This window comes from Astatotilapia calliptera, chromosome 10, assembly GCF_900246225.1.
Source record: "Astatotilapia calliptera chromosome 10, fAstCal1.2, whole genome shotgun sequence".
In the NCBI taxonomy this organism is placed as follows: domain Eukaryota; kingdom Metazoa; phylum Chordata; class Actinopteri; order Cichliformes; family Cichlidae; genus Astatotilapia; species Astatotilapia calliptera.
Window position 1 is genome coordinate 29,221,611 of NC_039311.1, and position 26,538 is coordinate 29,248,148.

General features: G+C 41.0%; 2 protein-coding genes across 4 annotated transcripts; one reads left to right on the forward strand and one right to left on the reverse strand.

Moving 5' to 3' along the window:
- The first annotated feature begins 1,528 nt into the window (after positions 1-1,528).
- LOC113030702 (putative monooxygenase p33MONOX) lies at positions 1,529-13,944 on the forward strand. 3 transcript variants are annotated; one of them, XM_026182367.1, is made up of 9 exons: positions 1,529-1,699; positions 2,888-3,011; positions 3,126-3,192; positions 7,662-7,837; positions 7,911-8,022; positions 8,322-8,449; positions 10,019-10,122; positions 10,238-10,425; positions 11,458-13,944. In XM_026182367.1, the coding sequence occupies exons 3-9, from the start codon at positions 3,168-3,170 to the stop codon at positions 11,664-11,666; spliced, it is 942 nt and encodes a 313-aa protein (XP_026038152.1). In that variant the 5' UTR covers positions 1,529-1,699; positions 2,888-3,011; positions 3,126-3,167; the 3' UTR covers positions 11,667-13,944. The 3 variants fall into 3 exon arrangements, with proteins under 3 accessions (XP_026038152.1, XP_026038150.1, XP_026038151.1); XM_026182365.1 differs by having other exon boundaries at positions 1,530-1,699; positions 11,455-13,944; XM_026182366.1 differs by lacking the exon at positions 1,529-1,699 and adding an exon at positions 2,559-2,642 and having other exon boundaries at positions 11,455-13,944.
- A 662-nt stretch (positions 13,945-14,606) lies between these two features.
- On the reverse strand, positions 14,607-24,238 carry LOC113031268 (rho GTPase-activating protein 22-like). The gene is made up of 9 exons (XM_026183305.1): positions 24,075-24,238; positions 21,798-21,911; positions 21,243-21,450; positions 21,035-21,167; positions 20,827-20,900; positions 20,590-20,711; positions 18,418-18,652; positions 16,104-17,051; positions 14,607-15,847 (listed from the first exon to the last, which is right to left on the reverse strand). Exons 1-9 carry the CDS (start codon positions 24,124-24,126, stop codon positions 15,607-15,609), a joined length of 2,127 nt encoding a protein of 708 aa, XP_026039090.1. The 5' UTR covers positions 24,127-24,238; the 3' UTR covers positions 14,607-15,606.
- Between the last annotated feature and the right edge of the window lie 2,300 nt (positions 24,239-26,538).

Below are 26,538 nucleotides of genomic sequence, written 5' to 3' on the forward strand. Positions count from 1 at the left end.
TTTGAGAAGTGTGTGTCAAACTGGTAGCCCTTCACATTAATCGGTACCCAAGAAGTAGCTCTCACTTTCAAAAAGGTTGGTGACCCCTGATTTACATAATCACATATTTGAAAAGTGTAACTTTACTTTCTTTTTAAATTTATACAAAAGGAGACTTGATAAAATAAAAATAATAATAACTCTGCAAATTAATCTTTGTAGCATTATTTTTCTTGCCTTTACTCAAAATAACAGATATTTCTTTGCTTCTAGCATTTAAATGCTGGTTAAACAATTTAATAATATAACTCTTTAATAAGATGCATTATCTTGAACCATGCTGTTGCACTCTTTCCTGTAATACTGGGTTGCCACAGCTGATCATCAGGTTATCCCGCCCTATCCCTAGCATCCTCCTGTGCCACACCAACCTTCTGCGTGTCCTCCTTCAGCATCCTACATCCAGTGTTTCCTCTGTTCCACCTCTGCACATGTCCAAACCAGCTCAGGCTTGCCTCTCTATCTTTTGTCACCAAACTGCTCTACCTGGGCTGTCCCTCTGATGTATCCACCTTCCCCCTTCAGGTTACTTCCAATGAAAATTCTAACATCTTTACCGCTGCAACCTCCAGCTCGACTTCCTGTCTTCTTCAAAGTGTAAAAACCATTTCCAAACCATCCATCATAGCAATTCTCACTACCATGTTGTAAACCTTTCTTTTCACTGTTGCTGCTGTCTGTCACAAATCATCACTCTCCACACACTCTCTTCTTCACTTCCTCTCCTCTTGTCTCCTTTCTGTTTAACAATACTATTTATTTCATAATGTTTGCCCTTATTTTATTTTTGTTTTTGCTGGCTTACTGAATTAAGACAGTAGCCAATCATCTCCACTTTGGTCTGGTCACACAAGTCTTGTGGTTTGCTCACATGTAACTTTGGAAACCTAAGTTGTGCTGCCATGTTGTTGTTGTTGTTTTTGTTGTAGTTTGAGAGAAAGAAGAGGATTTCTCCTTGAAACCTTCCCAAACAAACCATACTTGTTTAGTATTTTTCTAATTCCCCTCTCATTAACATTTAGCATGCTAACTGAAACCTGTAGAGTCTGAGATGTAGCTTTTGGACTTTTTTTTTTTTTTTTTTGGTGTAATATATCCTGTAAGTTATATTTACTGTGCAACTTCAAGATATTTATTTGAATAAATGTTGTTATTATTATTATTATTATTATTATTATTATTATTATTATTATTGTTGTTGTTGTTGTTGTTGTTGTTGTATGTATAAATTCCCTTTATGGGAGAGGTGGGCAGGCAACACTTTTCTGAGATAATTATTATTATTAGGATTTTTATTGCATATTTAATCTCCAAAATATAAGAGGTTATTTTAATAAAACATAACAAAGAAAAAAAAAGATTTTTGAAGTAGAAATTGTTTTTATTTGTAGTTACCGGTACTGTTACAGGTACTGCGTTACACCCAATGACTGTGACAGTGTCCTCTCAAGTACGGAAAGGCACACGTGTGATGGCCAATTCTCGCGATGAGATGAGAATGCGCGAGAACAAGCAAAGGGAACCGTCAAGGAAGCGGCTGTTATTTATCGAACCCAATAATGGCTGCTACCCAACAAGTCTGTTGTTCTCTTCGCGCGCTGGTCGACATTGGAGGGTCATCCATATTTCAATCGTCACTTTGAAGCCGTCATTACCTCCGGTAAGAAAAGGCAAACAAAGCAATGCTAACTTTGCTGATAAAACCGTTTTAAAATACCGTCAGTCGTCAGCTGTTTTGTGTCTTTTTGTCCAGCTCAGACTGGTTCCGCTATCTCGTTCCGCCAGACTCCACTCAGAAAATAAATAACTGAACTATGCGGCAGGTTTTGGTTTGTTTTGTAAACGTGAAAAACTCAGTGCTAGGCTTTTTGTGAATATGTAACAACCACTCTCAAATTCGGGAAGGTTTAAAACGTGCCAAACTGCACCAGTTTTAGTGAAGCTGTGCTAAATTGTTATAGACCTATCTATTCTCTTTGACCTGCACATTATCGGCGTGCAGGAATCTCATGGCATGCTATTGGCTCATTAGCTTCTGAATTTAAAATCATGATAATATGTTATCCCAAAAGCAATTGTACAGGCATGGGGCGGTTACCTTTATAACATTAGACTATAAAATACGAATTTCCTCAGTGGAGTTCTGCGTGTGCAGGGGCAGTGGCCTTTATTACGGCTAACCCTGTGACGATTTCTCCATATATCTGCTTTAAGCTTCTTTTAATTCACCCTGTGATTGAAATTCTTAGACAGATAAATTTCTGCATGATAGTTTGAGAAATTGTCCCGGAAGAGGTCGCAGTTTGTTTATTTCCAAGATCACCAGTCAGTCACCTCTGCATCCTCCCAGCCGTCGTGTTTACAGTGTTGGAGGGTATGGCGTGCATGTTTTTGTTCCATGTGGTAGGAAATATGTGTTTAAGGAAACCTTCAGCGTGTGCCTGATTGAAATCTAAGCTTTTATTTTGAAGTGGTCATTACCGGTGTTGCATGCACCTTGCTGCTGCAGCAGGGATTATGTAATGCAGCCTGTCTGCAATCATCCTCTGGAATAATCCTGCAGGCAAGCGGTGGCTATGTCAGTGTTACAGAACAGGATAATGGTCTGTGCTCATTCATTTCACTATCTTTCTCGGTAGCACTAGATGTTTCTCTTTCACTTTGAGATTATAGTTGGTTTTGCGCTCTTTCATGCCTTAAAATACATTTTTTACAACATTACAGTTTCATAAAGTATTGTTGTCGTATTCGACGAAGGATGTTCAACCTCTCAATTTAGTGTAACAAGGGTTTGCCTTCAAACTGAAATTTCTCACAGCTGACCTTTTGAACTCTGGTGTCTCTGTAGTTGCTCTGCTGGCCTTGCTGCTCTCCCACAATGCATTGCCAGAGGCGTTTCTGTGTGTCTCACCAACCATCATAACAAAACCCACCAAACCACCTAGTTTACACCAGTGCAGCAAAACGGGAAGGTAGGAGCCTGTCAACCACTGTTCTACTCTTTGTTTATGAGTTGCTGTTTTAATCAGAGGGGGGTAAATATTTATGGAAAAAACACATGTTGAATCTCCTTTCTTCTTTTTTAGGTCCTATTCTGGTCTAACTTGTTCCTCATCTTTACTCCAACCATGTCTGGTTCTGGAGATTTACCAGGTGAGTAATTCCTATGACAGGAGTATTCAAATTTCAGTCAGGACTAGTTTTCCATTGTTAGATTTGGGCCATTCTGTTCATGTATGCAGAAAGAATAGTGCGCTTGCAGCTATGTAGAAGCATCTGAATAAGGCTTTTATTTCGTTGTATTGTTGCCTGTTTGGGAAGAGTGTAAGCCTTGTTTTAATACTTCTAGCTACAAGTATATTTCCTCTAGATGTGTAACATGCAGGCAATCATGAAGTTGCTGTTTTGATAAGAGGACACCTGCAGTTGTTGGCTACATGAATCATTTTTTTCCTGCTTGAAAGGTGGTTGAACAAGCTTTGTCCAAGCAACATGAATGAAGCCATTTGTCAGTTAGACAAAGTTAAAAGTTAGACTCTTTTTTTTTTTTTTTTTGGACTTACCCTTAGCCTTACATTTAGGTTTACGGTTTAGTTCTCATGGTGCCAGTATGACATACTGGATTTCCCCATGTTTGTGTTGTTCCTGCAACTGGATGATTAATATTGTTCCAGGATCAGCGCTACATATCATACCAGCCACATAGTTGAGATGTCATAACCTTAAAAACGTTAAAACTAGTGTCGCAAGTGGTAATTGTGGGTGTGTAATGCAATATTTTGTGTCCACAGATGACACAACCCTTTTATTTATTTATTTTTTTAACATGTTACCGATGATTATCTTCGAGGCTTTTTACCAAAAGGAAAACTTGAAAAAGCTTTCTAACACATGGTTGATGTTTGTGGGGTGGGGGGCGTTCTTCTGAAGTTTTGCCTTCAGAAGTCAGGTGAGCTGATATAAAGAGAAGCAGTGTAAGGAGCAGGCTGCGGTGGATGAATGGACCCTTTTTAACACGGGAGACTGTCATTTGGGTCCGGGTCAAAACAAAAAGTCAGTGCTGGCTTAATATTTTTAGACTTTATATATTTTAAATTATGCTTTTAAATTTAATTTTCAGTTGTTGCTTAAGTGCAAAAGTGTCAGGTGGATTTACAGTGGGGCAAAAAAGTATTTAGTCAGCCACCGATTTTGCAAGTTCCCCCACCTAAAATGATGACAGAGGTCAGTAATTTGCACCAGAGGTACACTTCAACTGTGAGAGACAGAATGTGAAAAAAAAATCCATGAATCCACATGGTAGGATTTGTAAAGAATTTATTCATAAATCAGGGTGGAAAATAAGTATTTGGTCAATAACAAAAATACAACTCAATACTTTGTAACATAACCTTTGTTGGCAATAACAGAGGTCAAACGTTTACTATAGGTCTTTACCAGGTTTGCACACACAGTAGCTGGTATTTTGGCCCATTCCTCCATGCAGATCTTCTCGAGAGCAGTGATGTTTTGGGGCTGTCGCCGAGCAACACGGACTTTCAACTCCCGCCACAGATTTTCTATGGGGTTGAGGTCTGGAGACTGGCTAGGCCACTCCAGGACTTTCAAATGCTTCTTACGGAGCCACTCCTTTGTTGCCCGGGCGGTGTGTTTTGGATCATTGTCATGTTGGAAGACCCAGCCTCGTTTCATCTTCAAAGTTCTCACTGATGGAAGGAGGTTTTGGCTCAAAATCTCACGATACATGGCCCCATTCATTCTGTCCTTAACACGGATCAGTCGTCCTGTCCCCTTGGCAGAAAAACAGCCCCATAGCATGATGTTTCCACCCCCATGCTTCACAGTAGGTATGGTGTTCTTGGGATGCAACTCAGTATTCTTCTTCCTCCAAACACGACGAGTTGAGTTTATACCAAAAAGTTCTACTTTGGTTTCATCTGACCACATGACATTCTCCCAATCCTCTGCTGTATCATCCATGTGCTCTCTGGCAAACTTCAGACGGGCCTGGACATGCACTGGCTTCAGCAGCGGAACACGTCTGGCACTGCGGGATTTGATTCCCTGCCGTTGTAGTGTGTTACTGATGGTGACCTTTGTTACTTTGGTCCCAGCTCTCTGCAGGTCATTCACCAGGTCCCCCCGTGTGGTTCTGGGATCTTTGCTCACCGTTCTCATGATCATTTTGACCCCACGGGATGAGATCTTGCGTGGAGCCCCAGATCGAGGGAGATTATCAGTGGTCTTGTATGTCTTCCATTTTCTGATGATTGCTCCCACAGTTGATGTTTTCACACCAAGCTGCTTGCCTATTGTAGATTCACTCTTCCCAGTCTGGTGCAGGTCTACAATACTTTTCCTGGTGTCCTTCGAAAGCTCTTTGGTCTTGGCCATGGCGGAGTTTGGAGTCTGACTGTTTGAGGCTGTGGACAGGTGTCTTTTATACAGATGATGAGTTCAAACAGGTGCCATTCATACAGGTAACGAGTGGGGGACAGAAAAGCTTCTTACAGAAGACGTTACAGGTCTGTGAGAGCCAGAGATTTTCCTTGTTTGAGGTGACCAAATACTTATTTTCCACCCTGATTTGCGAATAAATTCTTTACAAATCCTACCATGTGAATTCATGGATTTTTTTTTTTTCACATTCTGTCTCTCACAGTTGAAGTGTACCTCTGGTGCAAATTACTGACCTCTGTCATCATTTTAAGTGGGGGAACTTGCACAATCGGTGGCTGACTAAATACTTTTTTGCCCCACTGTAATTCAACAAGGTCAGGTTTAAGAGAGGACATGGATTTGAGTTTATACCTTTTTTACCTTTTCTTTGCAAACATTAACTATGTTTACGAAAGTGTTTTGTTTTTGTTTGTTTTTTTCGTTTTTTTTAAGGTGTGAAAATTGCTGCGGGTAATGACGGGCTTTCTGACGTCATTGCTCCTGAAAGTTACATTTTAACAACCCGTTCGTAACTTTCTCCTCTTTATACAGTTTTTGAGCTTTGTTTCATTATTTTATTTTTTGCATATGTTCAAGTTTTCCTCCCAATGCAAATTGTTGGCATGTGACTGTTGCCAGTCATGGTTTCTTAGTTGTGGTTAAGAGATCAGGAGTTGTTTTTGTTTTTCTACAGAGTTTAGTTTAAAGCATGATATTTTTTATAAATGAGTCATGCAGAATAAATGAAACTTGGGGAGAAATGTGGCATATTTTAAGCTTCGATTTGTAGCAGCAAACCATACTTCACAGATGCTTAATTGAATAAAATGAAGTTGAATATCTAATCAGCACGCTTGTCTTTGCAGCATATTGCTGAGAAAAATTGCATAATTTTGGCATCTCTCATCCTTACAGGGAGAGAATTAAAAAATGATCAAATAATTTGCCTTTGTTTCACTTCCATGTTTTCCACTTCATTGTCCATATGAAGGCACTCACAGTGGCTTCACGCCCACCCTACAGTTTGGGAGTCAATGCCCTGCACACAGAGTGGTGCATTGAGCAGTTGCTCTCCAGATATCTCTGGTAACAGAACAGCTTACAGCAGCTCATCCAAACAACCATTCTCAGCCCCCCTCGGCAACCACATTCTCTATCTGAAGCTGATAAGCTAAATGATTGTCGAAGTAGGCAAAGAACAGACACATATACAAATATACTGAGATACTGATTTATTAGTAAATTGATGTAATAGACTGTAACTTCTGTAGGTCCAAAATAGTTTCCCCACTCATTTCACATCACTGGGATGAAGTGAATAGGGTAACTGCCAGGATGCTGTATGATTAATTCTCAGTTGCATGTTAATGTGCAAAAAGTTCAGCATTTTCCTGTTCACATATAAAAGGATTGCACACATTGTTTTGTCTTCCCCACCAAACGCAGCTGAGCAGATTTCAAGTTAACACATTTATAGTGAGTCCCACGCTGAATCACACACGTTCATCAACTATTAATATCTGTATGTACTATGGTTTATTATTGTTCCTGACACGAACATTAACAAAACAGATGCTTATCACAACATTTGCCTGAAACTGGAACTTCCAGCAGTAGCAGATATTTCTCAACAGTCAATCAATATGATGTAAACATTAGAAAACCTATAAATACGCACTGTTCTAAGGTTTATATACCAAACATGTTTTTTGGGTTTGTTTTTTGTTTGGTTTTTTTTTTGGGGGGGGGGGGATTGGGAGAATTGGGTCAGGGTGTATCCACAGGTGTCTTTTCTCACACAGCAGGATTTTCTGCCTTAGCAATATTTATAGTATTTTAAATAATCCATGTGTTTTAGGCATGGTGGAGAGGGCAGAAGGCAGGGTACATGATAGATAATTAGCTGTGGCGTTTCCACAACTGCACAGTCTAACACGACGTGTTCTGAGCAGGTAAAAGGTCAGCTTATGTCTGAACTGACCATGTAGGGGACATGCATTGTCATGAACCTGTAGGTAAGCTTCAGGGCTACAGTCTGACACAATATGAAGATTGAACCACAATCTCAAGCAGTGAATGTGGGAAATCCTGCTAAAACGCATCTCAGAATGATTTTGGAGACTGCACTAGACGAGGGAGAGCTGGTGTTTAGTCCCCATTGGGATTATTTTTTGTGTTTGCAGCCATCGAGGGATCTGGGATGGGTGGGATGAAGCTTCCTGTCGGAATGACCCGGCGTGCCATCAGCTATGACGATAATCTGGAGGCCCCCATGTCCACACCGCCTCATGACATCAGTATCAACAACCTGTGGAAACGACCAATCATACCCGAAAGGAAGTTCACACACCTGGCTGAGGTGACACACGCTGCTTTACTATTAAACTGCCCATATTTTCAGTGCGTGGGTGCTGATGATGTTTTCTCACCAGGAGGATGAGAGTGATGCGAGTCAGTCTGCAGCGCAGGACACTGGAGCCTCTAGACCACAAGCTGTGGTGAAAACCAAGGCTTCTTCCATCATCATGAATTCTCTCATCAACAGTATGTTACTCCTGTTAATGATGATATTCTGTATTAAGGGTGCATTTATCTGAGTGAGTGTTCTTGACAAGTTTGATCAAATACTATAGCAGAAATAATTTTACATCATGGACTGGACGAAGTGGTACAGACAATGTAATTTAATTAAATACTTTAGGATTAATTTGGAAGAAGAAAATGTGCAAACTTACAGAAAAAGTTCTGGTACAAAGTAGCTTGTTTACTCATTGTTTGAATTTATAATAATTGTGCATGAAAATGCATTCACATTAGAATCAAACTGCTTTTCTCTGTTTCAGAGCAAACTCAGGATAGCGTATATAAGTTTGAGCAGACGGCAGGGCTCTCTGACACCGGCTACACACCCCACAAAGGCCTCACTGCTGAGGAAACGAGACATCACCATCGCGTGCCCGAAACAATCCAGGTCAGACACACGTGTATTCCGTGTGCACCCAAAATGCAGCTGATTATTTTTCATGGTTGCTAAATCAGCCTTGAATTGAATTTTTACTTTATGCCACCAACCTGGTTGATGGCTAACGAGATTGCTCGCATAACTGTTTCCACCAATTAAATGTGCAATGTGGAACAGAATCCATAAATTCCCACTGAGAAAAGACCAGTGCCAGTCATCAGCAAATATGCATTAAACCAAAAAAAAATCATTTATGGCCGTATCCAATGCTCCATTCGTGATCATCAGAAGTAAGCTGCTGCACCTGTTGTTACTGGTTTTAGGCTGTATCATTTAATTCTTGTTTGGCTCACCAGTTCTACTGTTTTAGTGGGAGTTTATTATCAAAGGGCTCCAGCTGTTTTTAGAATGATATTACAATAGACTGCACATAGATGATACCCAGCAGGGAACCGAAAACTAACAAAGGAAGCCAATGCGCATGCACACGTGCAGGAGACCATAATATTTGGAAGAAAATAACAATAAAACTTCTATTTAATTTTTTTTATATAATGCCACATTAAAACAACAGTCACCTCAAGGTGCTTTATATTGTTACAATAACAGAGAGGACAACCTCAACAATCAGACAACCCACTATGAGCAAGCAGTTGGCAACAGTGGGAAGGAAAAACTCCCTTTTAACAGGAAAAAAACTCCTGCAGAACCAAGCTCGGAGAGTGGCAGCAATCTGCCACGACCAGTTGGGAATGATGGGAGGAAGACGGGACAAAAGTGACACTGTAGGAGTGAAGTGGAAATTAATAATCACTAATCATTAAATGCAGAGAGGTGTATAAACACTTAGTGAGTGAAAGAGGCGAGTGAAGTGCATCATGGGAAACCTCTTTCAGCCTAGACCTATTGCAGCGTCACTAAGACAGGATTCAGGGTCACTGGATCCAGCCCCAACTATATGCTTTAACAAAAGCCTTATCTTAAAAGTAGAGAAGGTGTTTGTTTCCCAAATTAAACTGGGAGCCGTTTCCTCAGAATAGAAGGCCTAATAGCTGAAGGCTCTGCCTCCCATTCTACTTTTAAACACTGTAGAGAAGTGCTCTGTTGGAGTGATGCTGTACTACAAGGTCTTTAAGATAAGATGGGGAAGGATTATTCAAGTACTTATATGTGAGGAGGAGGATTTTAAATATTGATTCTGGATTTAGCAAGGATCCAATGATGACCTGACGTTGCCTTTGGAGGAACTGCTGTTTCAAACACTTCCTCTTTCTCTTCAATTTCCCGTGCTTCAGGGTGTTCTGCCTTAGTTGCTTGTTATTACAAATCCTTAAAAAGCCTAACCAGGGTCATAGTCTGCAAATTAGCTGTGGCTAGAAGTCCTACATATACTGTGTCGGTTGCATTTTTGTTTAAATGCAGTGTTATTTATGTGTTGTCCCTGGTATAAAAATAAATACAATACAAATAAAAGCATTTGCCCTGCAAGCAGCATGTTTGTTTCAAAGTGAGTAAAGTAACTGTTACATTTTCACAGAGGTCAAAGGTTTACAGTGTGTTTTGTTATTTCTATTGTAGAAACTCCAGATCCAGAGCATGGAGGCCAAGGAAGAGCGCCAGAGCTCCTCCGCCCACTCCACTCCATCCAACACACCACACAGCTCCCCTAAATCACAGCGCAGGTACAACCACACACTTACACTCAGTGTCCTCAGGTTATCAGCCTGCCCATCTAAACCCAACAATGTGATAAATGCTAAAAACCTAACCGTGTTTACACTTTGTGTGTTTGTGAAGAGGCTGGTTCGGCAGTTCGAGTTCAGAGCTCAGTATTGCCTCCTCCTCCAACAGCAGTTTGGACATGGCTGGAGTAGACGTCGGGGGAGGAGGAGGAGGAGGTGTAGTGGAACGATGGGGTGTCTTCGGACCGCGACCACCTGTCCATAAGTCGACCTCTGACCTGGGATCAGACTCCACAACTGCAGGTAACAGCACAGCCTCAGTTTGAAGCCTGTGGAAATGACTTGACTGTTTGCTTGTCTTGTGTAAACAAAACTCGAAAAAGGTTCTCCTCAGAATTCCCATGAGACGTGTTCAATTCAATAAACAAAATAAAGAGTACAAACATGAAGCGCTGCGGTAAGAAACTAAAATAACCCCTCACTATGGAAGAACAAAGGCCCATATGACCAGTTCAGTCCAGGAGTGGGGTTAATGGGTGATTGAATGAACTTCAGACTGACAGTAAACACTGAACAACATTCAGGGCTGACAACCCTGAGAGACTGATCAGTCATTGACTTTTAACAATGGCGAGCTGAGATTTCTTCATCGCATTGATATAAAACTACAGCTCACCGATGACTTTTGAGAAACTGCGTTTAGGTCTTTACATGTGGGATGTTCAGTTTGAATCAGAGACTTTTAAAATCTTCTTCCCAGGATGACTTTCGGTAGGTAACCCGAGAAAAGTAATGTTTGCAGGGACCTGAGTGAATGAGATTTTTTACAGCTTAAAGAATTTTTTTTCTTTCAAAAGACGTTTCTTTCAGAATTTCACAACTTTTATAGAGTTTGTTAAAAAAAACAAAAAAACAGACAGCTGCTTTATATTTATAGTGTGGTGGGAGAATCAGATTCTTTATTATTATTATTATTACTACTATTGTTATTTTTTGTTTTTTTTGGGGGGGGGGGGGTAAGAGATTAAATTAGGCTGAGGGGGTTTTCTTGAAGATGGAGAAGTAGTTTTGGGTGTGTTTGTTTTATTTTGGGGGTTTTGGTGGTGTGGGTTGTGTGTCTGTGTTATAATGGGAATTATTTATTTTTATTAATTGGCTCTGACAATGAATTCAAAGAGATAATAATTTAAAAAGAAACCGTTATTTATGGACACATGTTGTAAAATGTTTAAAATGTATTGATTTTTATTTTTTAATTTTTAAAATATTGTCACTTTATATCAACCACCTTCTGAGCCTCTTGCAAGTTGTATTATCATCTTTTTTTCCCAGCAGGCTTTGCTCTGCAGGCGTACCGTGGCGCTCAGAAGCCGACCCCGATGGAGGTGATGAAGACGCAGGCTCGACTGGCCGACAGCGCTTCCATTCAGAAGGTGTCTCCACCAACAATGGAGATTCCCACGGTGGAGGGTCGGCGGCATGGAACCCGAACACACAAGCTCAAACCGAGAGATATGAACATCCTGACGCCCTCCGGCTTCTGAGAACGCAAGCTGCCTGACGCACAGACACCACAGGTCCCATGAAATGATGACGTCCTCGTGCTTAGTTCAGTGTATTCCAGTTCTCCTTGTTTTCTTTTTTTAAGTCCAAATCTTTTCAAATGTTACCGTATTTAGGTTATTAACGAGGTCCGGTTACTCTTCCAAATATAAATCCAACAGATTTTGCACTGCCTAAACAGTCCTGTATAAATTTCTGTCGTTAAGCCATAATTTAACCCACCAAGTACCTGCCTTGGATCTGCAAGTGCAACACTATTTGCCACACAGGAGTTTGATGGAGAACGTTGTAAACAAACCTCCACTTAGTCTAATTTAGGTGGCAGGGTGGCTGAGCTGTAAGCTAAGCACCCAAACTGACGGTCAAACATCACAATTTACAGACAGACCTCCTAATCACGTTTGACCTTTAATTACTGTAATAATCTGGTTTTTGGTCAGTTAATCCAAGCTTGTGGTTTTGCCTCAAAATAAAAGTGAACCAGTAAATCTGACTAACTGACTGATTATCATCTGACCTGCCAGAGAAGAACTCTTGCAATCATGTTTCAATTTAGATCCCCCCCCCCCCCCCCATCCCCCCCCACCCCCCGTTATCCAAAGGCTTAAACGTCTCTGACCTGAAATTATGCTGGTAATGACTTTTCCCATTCCTCCATAGATTTGGGGGTGAGCAGCTTTATGTAAATATTTTTGAAATATCAACTGTGGAACTTAAACTATTTCATGGGACCTTTTAAAAGCAGCTCTAACCACTTAAGATAACCACTGTGCTGTCCACCATCTTTCCCATTTAAAAACAAACATGGTATATACATTTGAAAAACAAAAAAGAAAACCGTGATGCATATTCAGTGTTTCTTGGATGTAAAATCAAACGCATTGACCAACCAGGTCAGCATGAATCACCCCACAATGAAGTGAGGAGCTTATGTTGGTGAAGCTGAAGCTGAAACTGAAGATGGTTGCGATCCAAGTTTATAAGTATCATATACTAACGCACTTTATCCTCATCATAACTTCTAACTCAACCCCAGACCCTCTACTGTCACGCAGCCCTCCAGGGTAACGATGCTAAAGCTTCCTCTGATATGTTCTGCCTGTCACTAAAATATTTTTCTTCCATTTTGGGATGAATAAATAATAAATTTCTCGGGTGCAGTTCAGTATCAGACAAAATAAACAGACAACGATTCTCTAATTATATTGTAACAAGTTTTGTCTCAGGAAAATTGTCAGGCTCCTCAAACGTTCCAGTTATTTCTTTTGCAGAAAATGGTTTTTGTTTTGTTTTGTGGGATATTTAATGTATAGATTGAAGTTTGCTTGTTTTTTTTCCACTTCCTCTTTTGCAAAAGATTTTATTCCCTTTTTGGGTATGAGAAAAAACTATCTTAGTAAATTTAGGAAGAAAAGCTAAACGATGGGAAGAATTCCTGTTTGTAGTTAGTGCTTATTAGCTGATGTGTGCCCAGTGAGCATCCTGCAGAAACCTTCACCGATGCTCTTTCTGCTTTTGGCAGTTTTTTTTGTTGGGGGGGGTGTTCTCCCCAGTTGCAACAGTGTGCAAACAAATGTTCTTCATCTCTAAAAGGCCTTAATATACAAGGAAGTAAATGTAATGCAAGGTTTTATTTTACTTCTCTTAGTGGTCCTACAATGCTAGCTTACTGGTAATTATCGATGTTATATGCAAAGTCTCTGCAGGATGATGCATGCTATGCTTCTTAGAAAATACTGGGCGCTGTAGTTCCACCGCTAAATGAAAAGGTAGATCCTGGTTGGAGTTACTGATGATGCACTCTTGTTATGAAGTGGAAACGGTCCCTTTGTTGGGAATAGATTTGGCGTGTTTTGTAACACAGCAGTGGACGATTTCATGAAGTGGAAAGTTCAAAGTCCATGTCATCTGCCACCTGTAACTCTGCTGTGGTGTTTAGTCACATGTTGTTTCCTTTTGGTCCTGTGTGAACAACCCTGGACACAAAAGCAAACGCCACACTGTTGTTAGATGTGTAACTATTTTTTTGTTTTTTTGCTGTTATTTTTATGTTCACAAGTGCTTTGTGTTTAAAGTGTGACCCTTTGAATCTTCCTCCAGACCGAAGCATCAGAACCGAACCTCCTCTGTATGTACGTGTGACTCTGTAGTAGTGACTGAAGTAATGTTTGTTTGGTTTTTTGTTTTGTTTTTTACCAATTAATGGTTCAAAGAAGTTTTCCTGAATTTCCTGAATAAATGTTAAACTCTCATCAGCCACACAGGAGTCAAGTGTTCATTGTGTGTGTTTAAAATCTGTTTCGTCAAACATTTTAAACGGACCCTCCTGCCAGAACAGTTACATTTATCTGTTCATTTTATATCTAAAATAAAAACAGTTATATACGCACAGTGACATCACTTAATAGTTGTTTATCTCCCACATTCTGCTTTATCGTGCTTTTAAGCTCTAAATGTTACCATAATTTCTAAAATGAACATTTTGCAGACTTTAAACTCCTGATTGAGACGATACACTCAACAGCAGTGTTTATTGCAATTATAGATCCATTTACAGTTATAGTGGTCTCCTGTTTTATAACTATGAATTTAATTTAGCTTAATTTTTATAGATCCAGAAACAACTACGGTCTTTTATATACAGCTGTTGTTGGTGCTTTTTGTTAGCTGGTGGATGTTAGGATGCCAACTTGTAACCCATCTAAGGTTTGGGTTTAGGTTCAGTTAACATCCACTCTGTTTCAGTTGACATCTTTAAAGTTCTGAAGAAGTGCTACATCTTCCTTTTATAGAAAGTCTGTGGCTGACTGACGGGCAACAAAGAAAAAAAAATCAAGTTTTTATTTTAACAAGTTTTTTTTTGTTTTTTTTATTGTTATTTGGAAATGCATCATCATGCAGTCTTCAAGTTATTTGGCACACTACACTGTAGAAAGAAAAACATTTCCCCTCTGCTTCTGTTGCAGTGCATCTCGAGCCTCAGAGATTTCCTGCAGCGTGTGTCAGTCTAGTTCCCTAAAAAACAGAAGTCATGTTTAACCACATCCAGTCCGTACATGACGTAAAACAGTCTGTCAGCCAGTGTTGGTCCACCTGACTCAGAGATCTTTACAAAGTAACCCAGACTGCTCTGATGATTTGACCTGTGAAACAAATGTTATTTCAAACCAGTCTTTCCATTTAGGACAACAAAGTTGATACCGGCTCACTTTGATGAAAGACATTTTGGGGAAAGGTTTTTTAATTTTGTAGGATGAAAAATATGAAAGTGCATGTGAGCTTGTTCAAAAAGATCTATGTGGTTTATGGATGCATGCCAACAACAACCTAGAGATGATCACTGAAAAACCACTTTAGCTTCTCTTTATGGTTACTGTTTACTCAGCAGGAAACGCTGGGAAAGTCAAATCAATATCAAAATTTTAGATTATGCGTCCCACATTGTTCCACACAAACAGTCTTTGTCCTACATTTGTTTGTTGGGATCTGGTCACCTGAGTTCTGTCTTTCTGAATATCCTGACATATTCCTCATATGTCAGGTCATAATCCACGTCAGGAAGCTCGTGTTAGAATATCTCTGAGGTGTATCTGTGACTCTGCAGCAGCCTGAAAATCCAAGAAGAAAGTCGAGTAACTGGGCAGCGATAGATCGAGCAGTCCACCTAAGCATAGTTTTAGAGAAGACCAGCATTAGTGTTCCCTCTACTACATGGACACAAAAAGTGAACAAAGCTGGAATTCTCTGACATGTGGTCATAACACATCGTAATCCAAGCATCTCAGATGTGTGGGTCATCTGTGACGTTTTCAACTTGGAGAAGGTCGACGTCCATGCTGAGAGCGTCTTTCTCCCCCTCCTCCTTTCACACTGTTTAGTGCCCTCCATTGCAGGCTTATCCAGATCTGTCAATACACATCTTCAGATACTCCCTCCTACTCTCCCTTTTTTGTCTTCTTCACTTCTCCTGATATCTCCATACATCTGGAAAAACAGCTCCATGTCTCTCTGCAGTTTGGTGTTTCGGCGGTCGGCGTCTGCTTTGGCTCGCTCCATCTTGCGAATCTTGATTTCAGCAACACTTTGGCTGCGCTTCTGCTGCTCCAGGCTGGCCCGCAGGACTGCAACCTGCCTCTCAAGGACGTCATTGCAGCGCTCCAACCTGCAGAGACACCATAAAACATGGTGAAGGCTTTAAGCAAACACTGGTGGCACGCCACACATTATATAGGATCATTTATGCTGATTCTGTTACAAGGGAGTTTTTCCTTGCCACTGTCGACGAGTGCTTTCTCATAGGTGGTTGTCTGATTGTTGTGATTTCCATTATTGTTGGCTCTTCATCTTAAAGTGCTTTCAGGCAACATGATTTGGCACTATATAGATAAACTGAATTGAATACACTGAAGGTGTCTCACCTCTGTATCCTGGTCTGGTACTCAGACTTCTGCTGGGCCATCCTTTGCCGCAGCTCATCCAGGAGTGAGTGGGTGTCCCTGGGTTGTAGATGATCTTCAGCCCCCTGGAGATCAGGAGAACCTGAGGGAAGGAAGACATCTGAGCTGCCTGTACTAAGAGGGCTGCCACTGCGTACTGAACCCGAGGCTGGAGAGTTTGGGTGGTGGGTGTGGTCGTCATGGTCGTTATCACTGTTTTCATCATCATCATCCTCGTTGCTATCTTCATGATCGTCTTTGTCACTGTTTTCCTTCTCTGCTTCCTGATTTGAAGGCAACCCTCCATTTCTGACTGGACTAACTACACCGACATCATCACTGCTTTCATCCAATGGTAAAACCTCGCAGGAAGACCATGAAGAGGAATCCCTCGTGCGCTCCACTTCTTCAAGCTCTACCTCATCTTCACCAGTTCCAATGTGGCCTCCGGAAGAGTTCATTTTCAAATGTCCATCAGTGACATCCATCATTGGTGGGTGTAGAGACACTTTGCTCAGATTGTCATAGGCGGAAGGGGTGCTCTCCTCCTGACCCTCACTGCTGCCCCCACTGGCTGTTTCTGGCACTGCACCCTCTTCCTCAGCACCAGCAGAGCTCCAGAAAGCAGAGCTGGCCTCTCCTGGGCCTGGCCAAACTTTGGTCCAGCCCATGAGCTCTGGTCTGGGCTTAGAATTTTCTGGCACCTGGAAGCTGGTTTCAGAGGCTTGAACATTTCCACTGGGTGCTATTTGGTGAGTGTTATGTTGGTGACAGTCGACGTTATGTCTGTCAGAGTGGTGCTGAGTGGGCTGACTGGAGGAGGGTGTGGGGTAGAAACAGTTCCCCGGGTGGGAGGAGGTGTAGCGATGTCCGAGATTCCTTTTCGGACCGGAAGACAAGTCTGATTTGGCAGCAGCTGAGAAGGCACAGCTAGACAACAACAACAACAAAAAGTTAGAATTTGAAGTTGAGGCACATTCTTGCAGCTGAAATCATTTTTCTTGCAAACTTTAAAAGTTTTAATGACATCAAGTGACAATGAAAGAATGCAAGTAAAGATGTGAAGGAAGAACAGGTTGTTGGGATAGACACAAAGACTGGGGATGATTATCTGGGATCCATCTCTTGCACAGGAAGCACATGAGCAAGGCTTAGATAGAAGAGTCTGGAGGAAAACAGAAGAGGACAGGTACCTATGGCAAGCAGGTGAGGTGTGGGTGAAGCCACATATTCTCATTCCCAAGACATCACAAGTTGATGCTTGGTTAGAAACCCGGTCTCGTCATATTTTAATTGTATTTAATTTTATTTATTTAGCACCAAATCACAACAACAGCCACCTCAAGATGCTTTATATTGTAAGCTAGAGACCCTACAATAATAATCAAGGTATACCCAAATATCATCATTTTCTGAGGCACTGATTTTAATAAGGAACAACAAAACTACAGAATTCCACAAAAAAGAACCAGAAGCCAAATTGTTGAGCCCTCTTTACACCTATTTATTGCACTTTAAGTTGCTCCTACTTTGGTTTGGCTAGGTTTAGGCTGAAATACCCAGCGCGTCACAATCTGAGGCCAGTGGCTACTGACAAAGTTGACATGTTGACAGTGAGCATGAGTTGGCCATGATCTCTATTGTTTACAGCTGTGCACAAACCTGTCTCTTGTTTGTTTGTTGTTGTCTCATTCCAGACCTTTTAGATTTGGATCTGGAGATTCGTGTCCTCTCTTAGCTGCCATTTGTTGTCTGACAGTCACAGCCCTGCCTTTCTCTATTTTACCTCTTTGGGTCTGTGTGAGCTCCGCCCTTCTCTCCATCCTCCTGTATCTTCTGTATCTGAAATGTGTCCTCATATTTTTCTTTGCTAAGTGAATTGTGTCTTGCTCCTTTCTCCCTCTGAGCTTTGTCCTATCTCTTCCTCCTCCCTGTAAATTGTGTTTTCTCCTCTCACTCGGCCAGTGGTGTCATCTGTTTTCCATTCGTGGGAAGTGTCAGTCCTTCGCCCTCTGTGTAAATGTTGTCCTTGAGTAATGCCTTGTGTGTGTATGAGTGTGTGTGTGTGTCTTTCCTCTTCCCTGGCCTTTGTTTTTGTGGTGTAGCTTCTCCCTAGATGTCTTCTGTCATTAAAATTTGTGTCTATCGACATATTACTAATCCTTACATTAGGACCTATTTGTGAGTACTGACTTGGTACCCAGAGCACCCAGAGACAGTGTAAGTTTTGAGTTGTGAGGTTTCCACATTGCGATTGTTAGCTGATGGTGAAGTTGTTAGAGCAGGTCAGTTTTACCTGGAGCTCTCTGCGTCTGCAGCAGGCTGTCCCGTCTCCCTGAAACGCTCCGCTATGAGAGGCAAAGACAGCTGGCGAGGGCAGGGAAACGGGTGGAGATGAGGCTGCTTCAGAGCGCTTGGAGATCCATGTGAACTTCTAGTTGGGCGGGCATAGATGGGTGGAGAAATTTTTGCAAACAGAGACTCGTGTTCTGTGATCAGCTCTAACATTAACACCTGGACCAGCGCTGCACCTAGAGCACAGACAGATATTCTCATTAGACCTCGCTGCTTGTGTTCACAACCTTAGAAAATTCACTGCAGTCAGACCAATCAGATGATGACCACTATTATATCAGGCTAGTCGGGTGTGTATGCTGCTCACTGTGTTCTAATATTAACTTAAGAAAGAAGCACTGGCTGCAGCACATGGAGCATAATAGCATCACAGCTAAGCAAACAGGGAGTCATGCAGCTGACTAATTTGTGAATTACACTTCTAAACGATGACATCATCATTTAAACCTTGGCATACCGTACATATTAAGATTAATGTTAAGATTCTTTATTTGTGATTGTAGAAAGATTCAACAACATTTATTTTGGTGACTATCAACCAACGGCAAGTGAATCAGAATCAGAATACTTTATTGATCCCTGGGGGAAATTATTTTTTGTTACAGTGCAGATAAAAGTGGCTTAAAAACTCACATACACACAAAAATACTAGTAATTAAAAGAGCTATCAAAAGTATCGATCAAAATAGCTATGTATCAATGAGAGGAATACATAAAAATACACACAATACAATATATATAGATATTTATAAAGATATTTATTAAAGCTACTCCACAGTGTATATTCTGGCTTTTTGGTGTTTTGAAAGTGACTTGTCAGCAGTGTTGGTCAAGTTACTTGAAAAAAGTAATCAGTAACTAATTACTGATTACTTCCCCAAAAAAGTAATCCCATTACTTTACTGATTACTTATTTTCAAAAGTAATTAATTACTTAGTTACTTTTTAAAAACACGATTTACAACCTGAAGAGGTGATAAAGCGATAGATCTTTCGGCTCAATTCTACTTTTTCTGCATAATCCATCATACAAAATGTAATCAAATGGAAAAGTCTCCTTTTTTAAAACTTGTTTTATTAGTTTTAATCTTTTAACTTTATGCATCAAGCAAAAATTTAATTATATGCAACATTCTCTGACTGGAAGAAATTTGTTTAATATGTAAATCTATTTTCTGCCCAATCCAGCACATAAAATAAAATATTTTTTTGTGTTTACACTCACTCTTTCAAATAGATGCAAGTAAAACACAGCAGAAAATAAATAAAATCAAAGACTCAGTGGTCCTGTTGCTCTATTTTCACCTGTAAACCAGGAGTGGGGTAGGCGGAGGTTTACCCTGGTGCAGGTGTGCCGCAGCGGTCAGTGGACGAATCCGCGAGTTTCTCTGTGCATTTCCCATTATGTCGTTGCGCACTCGGTGCTTGCTTGGAAGTTTAGGGGGTTTTTCGCTGTAAAAAGAAGTTTTCTTCCCACGCACAACGGACACTAATGTTTTTGTCACTTTATATGGAATCAAACTTAAAGTAAGGTCAGTACTCCCACGCTTTAAACGCTGCACTGATATATTATCCATTGTTGATCGGCACACAGCTGTTGTCACGAACGTCGCACTTGCTTACGTCACTGTCATGAGACATTCTTGCAAAAAAAAAAATCACGGTTTTAGTAACGCAGTAATGCAGCGTTCCTACGGGAAAGTAGCGGTAATCTAATTACCGTTTTTGCAATAGTAATCCCTTACTTTACTCATTACTTGAAAAAAGTAACGCGTTACTGCCCATCTCTGCTTGTCAGTCACAAAGAAGACACACCCTAAAGCTTACCCTGCTTTATCATCCATTTAACTCTAAATATGGGACCATAACTTTTAAAAATGAGCTTCATGCTGTACTAAAGAATATCTGAAATAAGTGACTAGTGAGAAACTCATCTTCAGGTCAATCATCAAGGTCATACCCATGACATGAGTAGTAGAGTCACCCCCTTGTGGCCAATAAAAATCATGACGGTTTATGGCATTTCTGCATTTACTCTCTTTTCAGACTTGGAGGCTGTGTCTGCCTTTAAAATAAAATCTACAGATGGCACAAGTGTTCATGTCCTGTTTACCTCCCACGATGCTTTGTGGGTCTTCAGCTTTGGCTCGGAGGATGTTTGGTCCAAACACGGTGGCCAAATTCTGGACACTCATCTTGTTGGTGCAGGAGTAACTGTGGACCTCAGTCAGAAACCTGCACAAACACACACACATTTCCAGTACCCATGACAAGACTAATCAAAAAAACACTCATTCGGTTTGACTATTATTCTTACTTTACTATTATTATTATTAAGGGGTGGTCTTACTGGCAGATAAAGTTGAGCAGGTTGAAGTTTGCAACTGGTAACTCATGAAGAAGAATTCTTAACTCCCTCAAACCCTAAAAGAAAAAGGAGAGCAATGCATCAAGGTGACATGTTAAACCACCGAAGGCTAAAATAAGAGTGCAGATTTCCAGAGGGGCGAAGCTGCTTTTAATCAAACAAACTGCTTGATGGTGCAGTGTGCAGTTACCAGTGTGCGGTCACTTGACAGCTTTTGGCCACAGAGCAGGAAGTCCTGGTAGTGGCTGTAAGGAACCAGCGGTTCAGGCAGCTGTCTGAGGTAGAGCTTCAACAGTGATGCCACCGTGTGGACGTCTGTGTTACTGCAGATAAAACGTTTTATCTTAAGAGAGCAGATCAGAAGAAAAGCAAAGGGAACATTCAGAGAGGAACTTTACCTATCGAAGGATGGCCTCTCTCCTGAATCGAAAGCCTCCTGCAGCTCTTTGACTAAACTGGCCCGTCCAGGCTGGCGAAACAAGCCCACTTCATGCAGACCTCGCTCTCGAATGAAGGTCACGCATTGCTCCACCACCAGAGGAACCAAACGCACCCCATAACGCCGCTCATACAGCACCGTTTCCTCCAGGCGCTGACCAAAGACCCCTGCAAGAGGGAAAGATTTACTGAGTGCTCTCTCTGAAGAGTCTTCAAATCATAAACAATAATAAGACTTTACAGTGTTAGGTAAGACTTGTAGGTGACCTTGCACATCACATAGCTCTAGTCGCATAGAGTCAATTTGACAACATGAGCAAGAGGAGGCAGGGATGCATGCATGAACTGTATCTGGGATGCTTACAGCGCCAAAGTGTTGTGTTTGTATAACAACACATCTCAATCCTTAATCTCAGATACCCTTCATATATATCGAGCAAAACCAAATGAAAGCAGGATATTTTTAAGCTGTGTACCAGTGAAGAATGAGAAATAAAGCCAATGAATATATGTACCCGTGAAAGGGATCCAGACACCCTTGTTAAGGCTCTTCAGCCACTCGTCACCCTGACCGGCGCTGTTGGATAAAAAGAAATAGGAGCCTGGGCTGGCCAACACATCTCTGTTACCTACAAACACACAAATGGGGAGATGTTAAGGAGCTTACTCAGGTCAAGTCTGGACTTGTTATAATAAATCCAGATATTATTACCTATCCTCATAGTACTTTTATAAAACATCAGATCATAATTTAAAAAAACAACTTTATTGCACTTCTCTTATGCTGTTTAATGATTATCACTTGTAAAAGCAGAATAATGGTGTGATATTGGGTTGATGTCATTTTATTTGAAAGTGTTCTGTTTTATTCTGTTATCGTTCGCCCCTCCTCATTAGTTTCAGCTGGGTTTAGGCTGTCACACCTGCGCCCAGTTAGTCATTGGTCTCCTCAGTGTATTTACCCACGGATGTCTTTTCCTCGGATGGCAGATCATCTTGTATTCACTGTAGTAAAGTAATTCAGGTCTTCCTGGATTCCCCACTTTTTTTATTTCCTTGTGTGTGACTGCTGGACGGTTCTATTGATGCTCCTTGATTGTTTGCCACATAGATTGATCTCCTGTTTATGCCTCATGTTGCCTCAAATGACAGACTTTGTCATACTAACATTAGACCTCTCCACACTTGATGAGTAAAACCTTTAAAGTCTGATTTGGCTTGGACACAAAAAACCTAGTTGCTTCTATGTGCTCTTTACTAAACCTTCATTGCTTTATTCACAGTTGACAATAATCCTCATATATTTTATACAGGGCCTTGGAGCAGCCTCACTGTGCATCGACTTCCTGAATCAAACTGTTTTATCTCTTTTCCTTCTCTTCCCTTTAAGCTTTCTTATGATTGGCTGCCCATCATGAACACACACTGGAGCAGCAGGAGGGCGGAGCTTCTGTGGTAGAGTGTGGGGTTGCAGCAGCCTGTCTTACTGGATTACGATTATTCTTTGTGGCACAGATTCAATAAGGTGCTGGAAACATTCCTCTGAGGTTTTGGTCCATGTTGATGTGATAAAATTCATGCAGCTGATGCCATGATGAGCTCAAATGTGCTCTACTGGATTGAGATTTGGTGACTGTGGAGGACATTTGAGTACAGTGAGCTTTGTGACACGTGTGTTATCCTGCTAGAAGCATCAGCCATTAGAAGATGGGTACACTGTGGTCATAAAGGAATGGGCTTAAGCAGCAACAATACTCAGCTAGGCTGTGGCAGTTAAGTGATGCTCAGTTGGTCCTAAGGGACCCAAAGTGTGCAAAGAAAATATCAGGATGGATCCATGCTTTCATGTGACTTACATCACAGTCTGATGCTACAATTCCAAAGGTCACAGCAGAAATCAAAGCTGCTGAATTTGGTCAGTCCCTGCAAACTGTAGCTCCAGGTGTCTGTTCTTAGCTGAGCTTAACTTCAAAGTTTGGTTGTAATGAATTGTTATTTGACTTACTGTCGTCTTCTTATCACCTTGAAACAGTCATTTCCCTCTGATTTCTGCATCAACAAGGCATTTTCACCCAAAGAACTGCTCACTGGATAGTTTGTCTTTTTTTAGGCAGTTCCCTTTAAACCCTACAGACAGGCTTGTGCAGAAAAATCCCAGAAGATCAGCAGTTTCTGAAATACTCAGACCAGCCTGTCTGGCATTGACATCCATGCCAAGTTCCAAGTTGCTTCCACATTTTGAACTTCAGCAGGCTATCTCAACCACGTCTACAGACAAAAGCAGACTAGATCTTCTTTTAGTAATTTAATTTATAGTTATAATGATGAACACAATTTTGTTTTGAGGAAATTCTATATTTTCTATTGTGGCATTGTTGTATTTTTAGAATAGTAATCCTGTGTAAGCTGGACTTCAGCAAAGCAGCACTGTTGTATCTATATATATACCGCAGTGTCACATCCATTCAAATATGCATTAACCTTCTGATATAACCAGCATCAGGACACAGAGACATCTCCCCACTTTAATCACTGACTCTTGACGCTTTCCTCTCTCCTCTCATCCTTTCATCCTTTCATGCTCCACTGTCTGTACTCCTCAAAGTCACATGAAACACACAGACACATATGTCTGAAGCACACTAAAACACACACACACACACACACAGTCACCTGAATCTGAAGACCCTGACTCAGCATTTAACAAGTGTCACTCAAGGGCAACACACACTAACTCACACAGCTGGAGTTTGGGAGAGATTAGCGATGGTGTGTGTGTTGGTGTGTCTTACCTTTGTGGCCCGTACTGTCATGCTTCCAGGACTTGAAGCAGCTGAGTCCCATGCTGCAGCACTCCTGCGAAGCGCAAACTTCACACGGCAATGAGGAATTTTTTTTGAAGACTAGTAACTGAATGTGAGCATTTCGGAGAGTGCAGTTGCATAAAAATGAAAAAACAAACATACAAAACAAGATTCTTCTAATTTTGCTGTCGTTGCACTTACGCTTCCTCCTCCTATCAGCACCCAGTTTCATCTAGCAGGATTTCAGTCTGGTTTTGAACATCTTGGTAGCTCAAAAGGAGTTGGAAAAACCTTTATGGGGGGTATTTCTGGATGGACGTGGACCATGACATACACAATCTTGGAAATGTCCTTGGGTGAAGGTAAACTTTAGATTCTTGGTGGATAATACTGCTTAAAGAGAAGTTCTGGTAGAAATATTTTTAATATGAAATTCCAGATCCCAGCAGGAAGCTTTCTTGGGAAGTTTCAGAGAATTTCTTTCTTTCTTGTGTCTTCTTGTTTTCCTCTTCTATTACTACCCAGTTTTAGTTAGTAGAGTAGTTTTGAACTTCTTGGCACACCATAAAGAGCTCATACTTGTTCAAAAAAAACTTCAGAAATAGACATTGTTGGTGGACAAAGACCACAAAACACATGTTGTTGTATAGACTTTGGTCTTTTTTTAGTGAAAACTCTTGCAGAGATGCATTTGATGAAGAATTGACCTCAATTTCTTGATGAATACTGTATCAAATGTACATAAAAAAGTGATCCTGATAGTGACAGAAGCTTAATACTATATGTCATTTGAATTGTTTTTTACAAAGAGCTTCCTTCTTAAATGTAAAGACAATCACACATTTCTTGAAAAGAAGTCCAAGTGGATATCAAACCTTAAATACAGGATCCAAATGATTCAGTTCCTCTTGAAGATGATTTCTTGGTGGATATTGTAACGTCAAATGCCTTAAAAGGAAGTTTAAACCAAAGCACGAGATCCAGAGGGATATTAAACTCCTGGAAACCTCAACTTGGCCTTGATTGACAAAAATTTCGACAAAGAATCTTGTAAAGCTGCTGTTCCTATCTGTAAACAGACATGTGTCTGAAGGAGAGGTTTCTCGTAGATGAGGGGTGTGAGATTTTAACTTCAAATGGAATGATATCTCATGGTTACAGAGCCTCTTTCGGTACAAGATTTCAGCTTTGGGATTTGCTGGACAAACACATTATGGGAGGTTCCTGGAGGGAGTCTGTTTTTCTTTAAAGTTGTCATGTTAAATTAGATTTCTAGTGGATACTACTGGACATTAAGCAAAGGGAAGTTCCAGTATACTGCACTCTTTCCCACCTCTGCAAGCAGACAGCTCATCTCTCATGCTCTTCTTAAAATAGTTTTCCCTTCTTCCTTTGAAAATCTTCATTGGGCTTGAGCACCTTGTGTTGATTTTAGGTTGTGGCTACCTAAACAAAAAACAATCACAATTTTTGGCAACATTTTTTCAGCCATCTCTGCTCTGTGAACACAAATGAAAAGATGCATAGCAAGCACAACCTTCCAAATGTTCCAAGTTGCTTGTTAATGAAGCTTCTTCAAATAGCTGTTTTCTCCCTGCAGAACTTCTGGGGTAATGTCAGCCATTACCCCAGCAGATTTCTCTATATCCAGAGCCCAAGACGTCCAGTCTTCATTTTTCCTTTTCCTCAGACACCCATGAACTCATCACTACCTCCAGGAGTGAAACGTCTCACTTTACTTCCTGTATCTCACGATGACTATCAACGGATCAGTATGATTTCCACCCGTCTCTCCCTTTGCATTTCTTTTTAATTGTATATTTTCTTTCAGAAGTTAAAAAGTAAAACCATCTATCCCCCTCCCCATTTTCAGTCCCTCCTACCAGAGAATCAAACTACTCCATCTTCTATTTGGAAAGACACAATCTTAATACTTATTCCTGCATCCTTCCTCGTCTCCCTCTTCACGTCCTTTGCTTTATCTGCTCGTTATCTTGCAGTCTCGCTCCAGTTACAGTCTACACATCTTAATGTCCACGTCATTGCCAGCCCTTTCCTTCTTCTTCCTCCTCTCCATCCCTTTCTATCTGTATCTCTCGTTGTCCCTCCCTTTGTCCCCATCCAGCTTGTCCTTCTGTCTCATTCCCACTATCCCTCTCTCTCTCTCTCTCTCTCTCTCTCTGTCTCTTAATTTCCCAGCAGTCTGTATGCCCCCACTTGGCCCCCTCCCCATTTACCTCATCAATAACCATAGTCTCTGCGTGTGCGTGAAGGCTGTGCATTAGGAAAATTGGTTCACTGCGACGCAGTGCTGTTTTACCAAAGTAATCACAGCTGATGGTGAGAGAGAGAGAGACAGAGAAATGGAGAGAGAGAGATGATCTGGCTCAAATTCTGCTGCTGCTGAAGTATGGCCTGCTGCAGAGAGCGCGCACACACACACACACACACA

Bases quoted from the DNA above. Each gene is read 5' to 3' on its own strand.
- LOC113030702 (XM_026182365.1), top strand. From the start codon at position 3,168: ATGTCTGGTTCTGGAGATTTACCAG. The intron at 3,193-7,661 runs GTGAGTAATTCC...TTGTGTTTGCAG, and splicing joins TGGTTCTGGAGATTTACCAG to CCATCGAGGGATCTGGGATG. The intron at 8,450-10,018 runs GTCAGACACACG...TTTCTATTGTAG, and splicing joins GCGTGCCCGAAACAATCCAG to AAACTCCAGATCCAGAGCAT.
- LOC113031268 (XM_026183305.1), bottom strand. From the start codon at position 24,126: ATGGGACTCAGCTGCTTCAAGTCCTGGAAGCATGACAGTACGGGCCAC. The intron at 20,901-21,034 runs GTAACTGCACAC...TTTTTCTTTTAG, and splicing joins TGTCAAGTGACCGCACACTG to GGTTTGAGGGAGTTAAGAAT. The intron at 17,052-18,417 runs GTAAAACTGACC...GTTGTTGTCTAG, and splicing joins GCAGACGCAGAGAGCTCCAG to CTGTGCCTTCTCAGCTGCTG.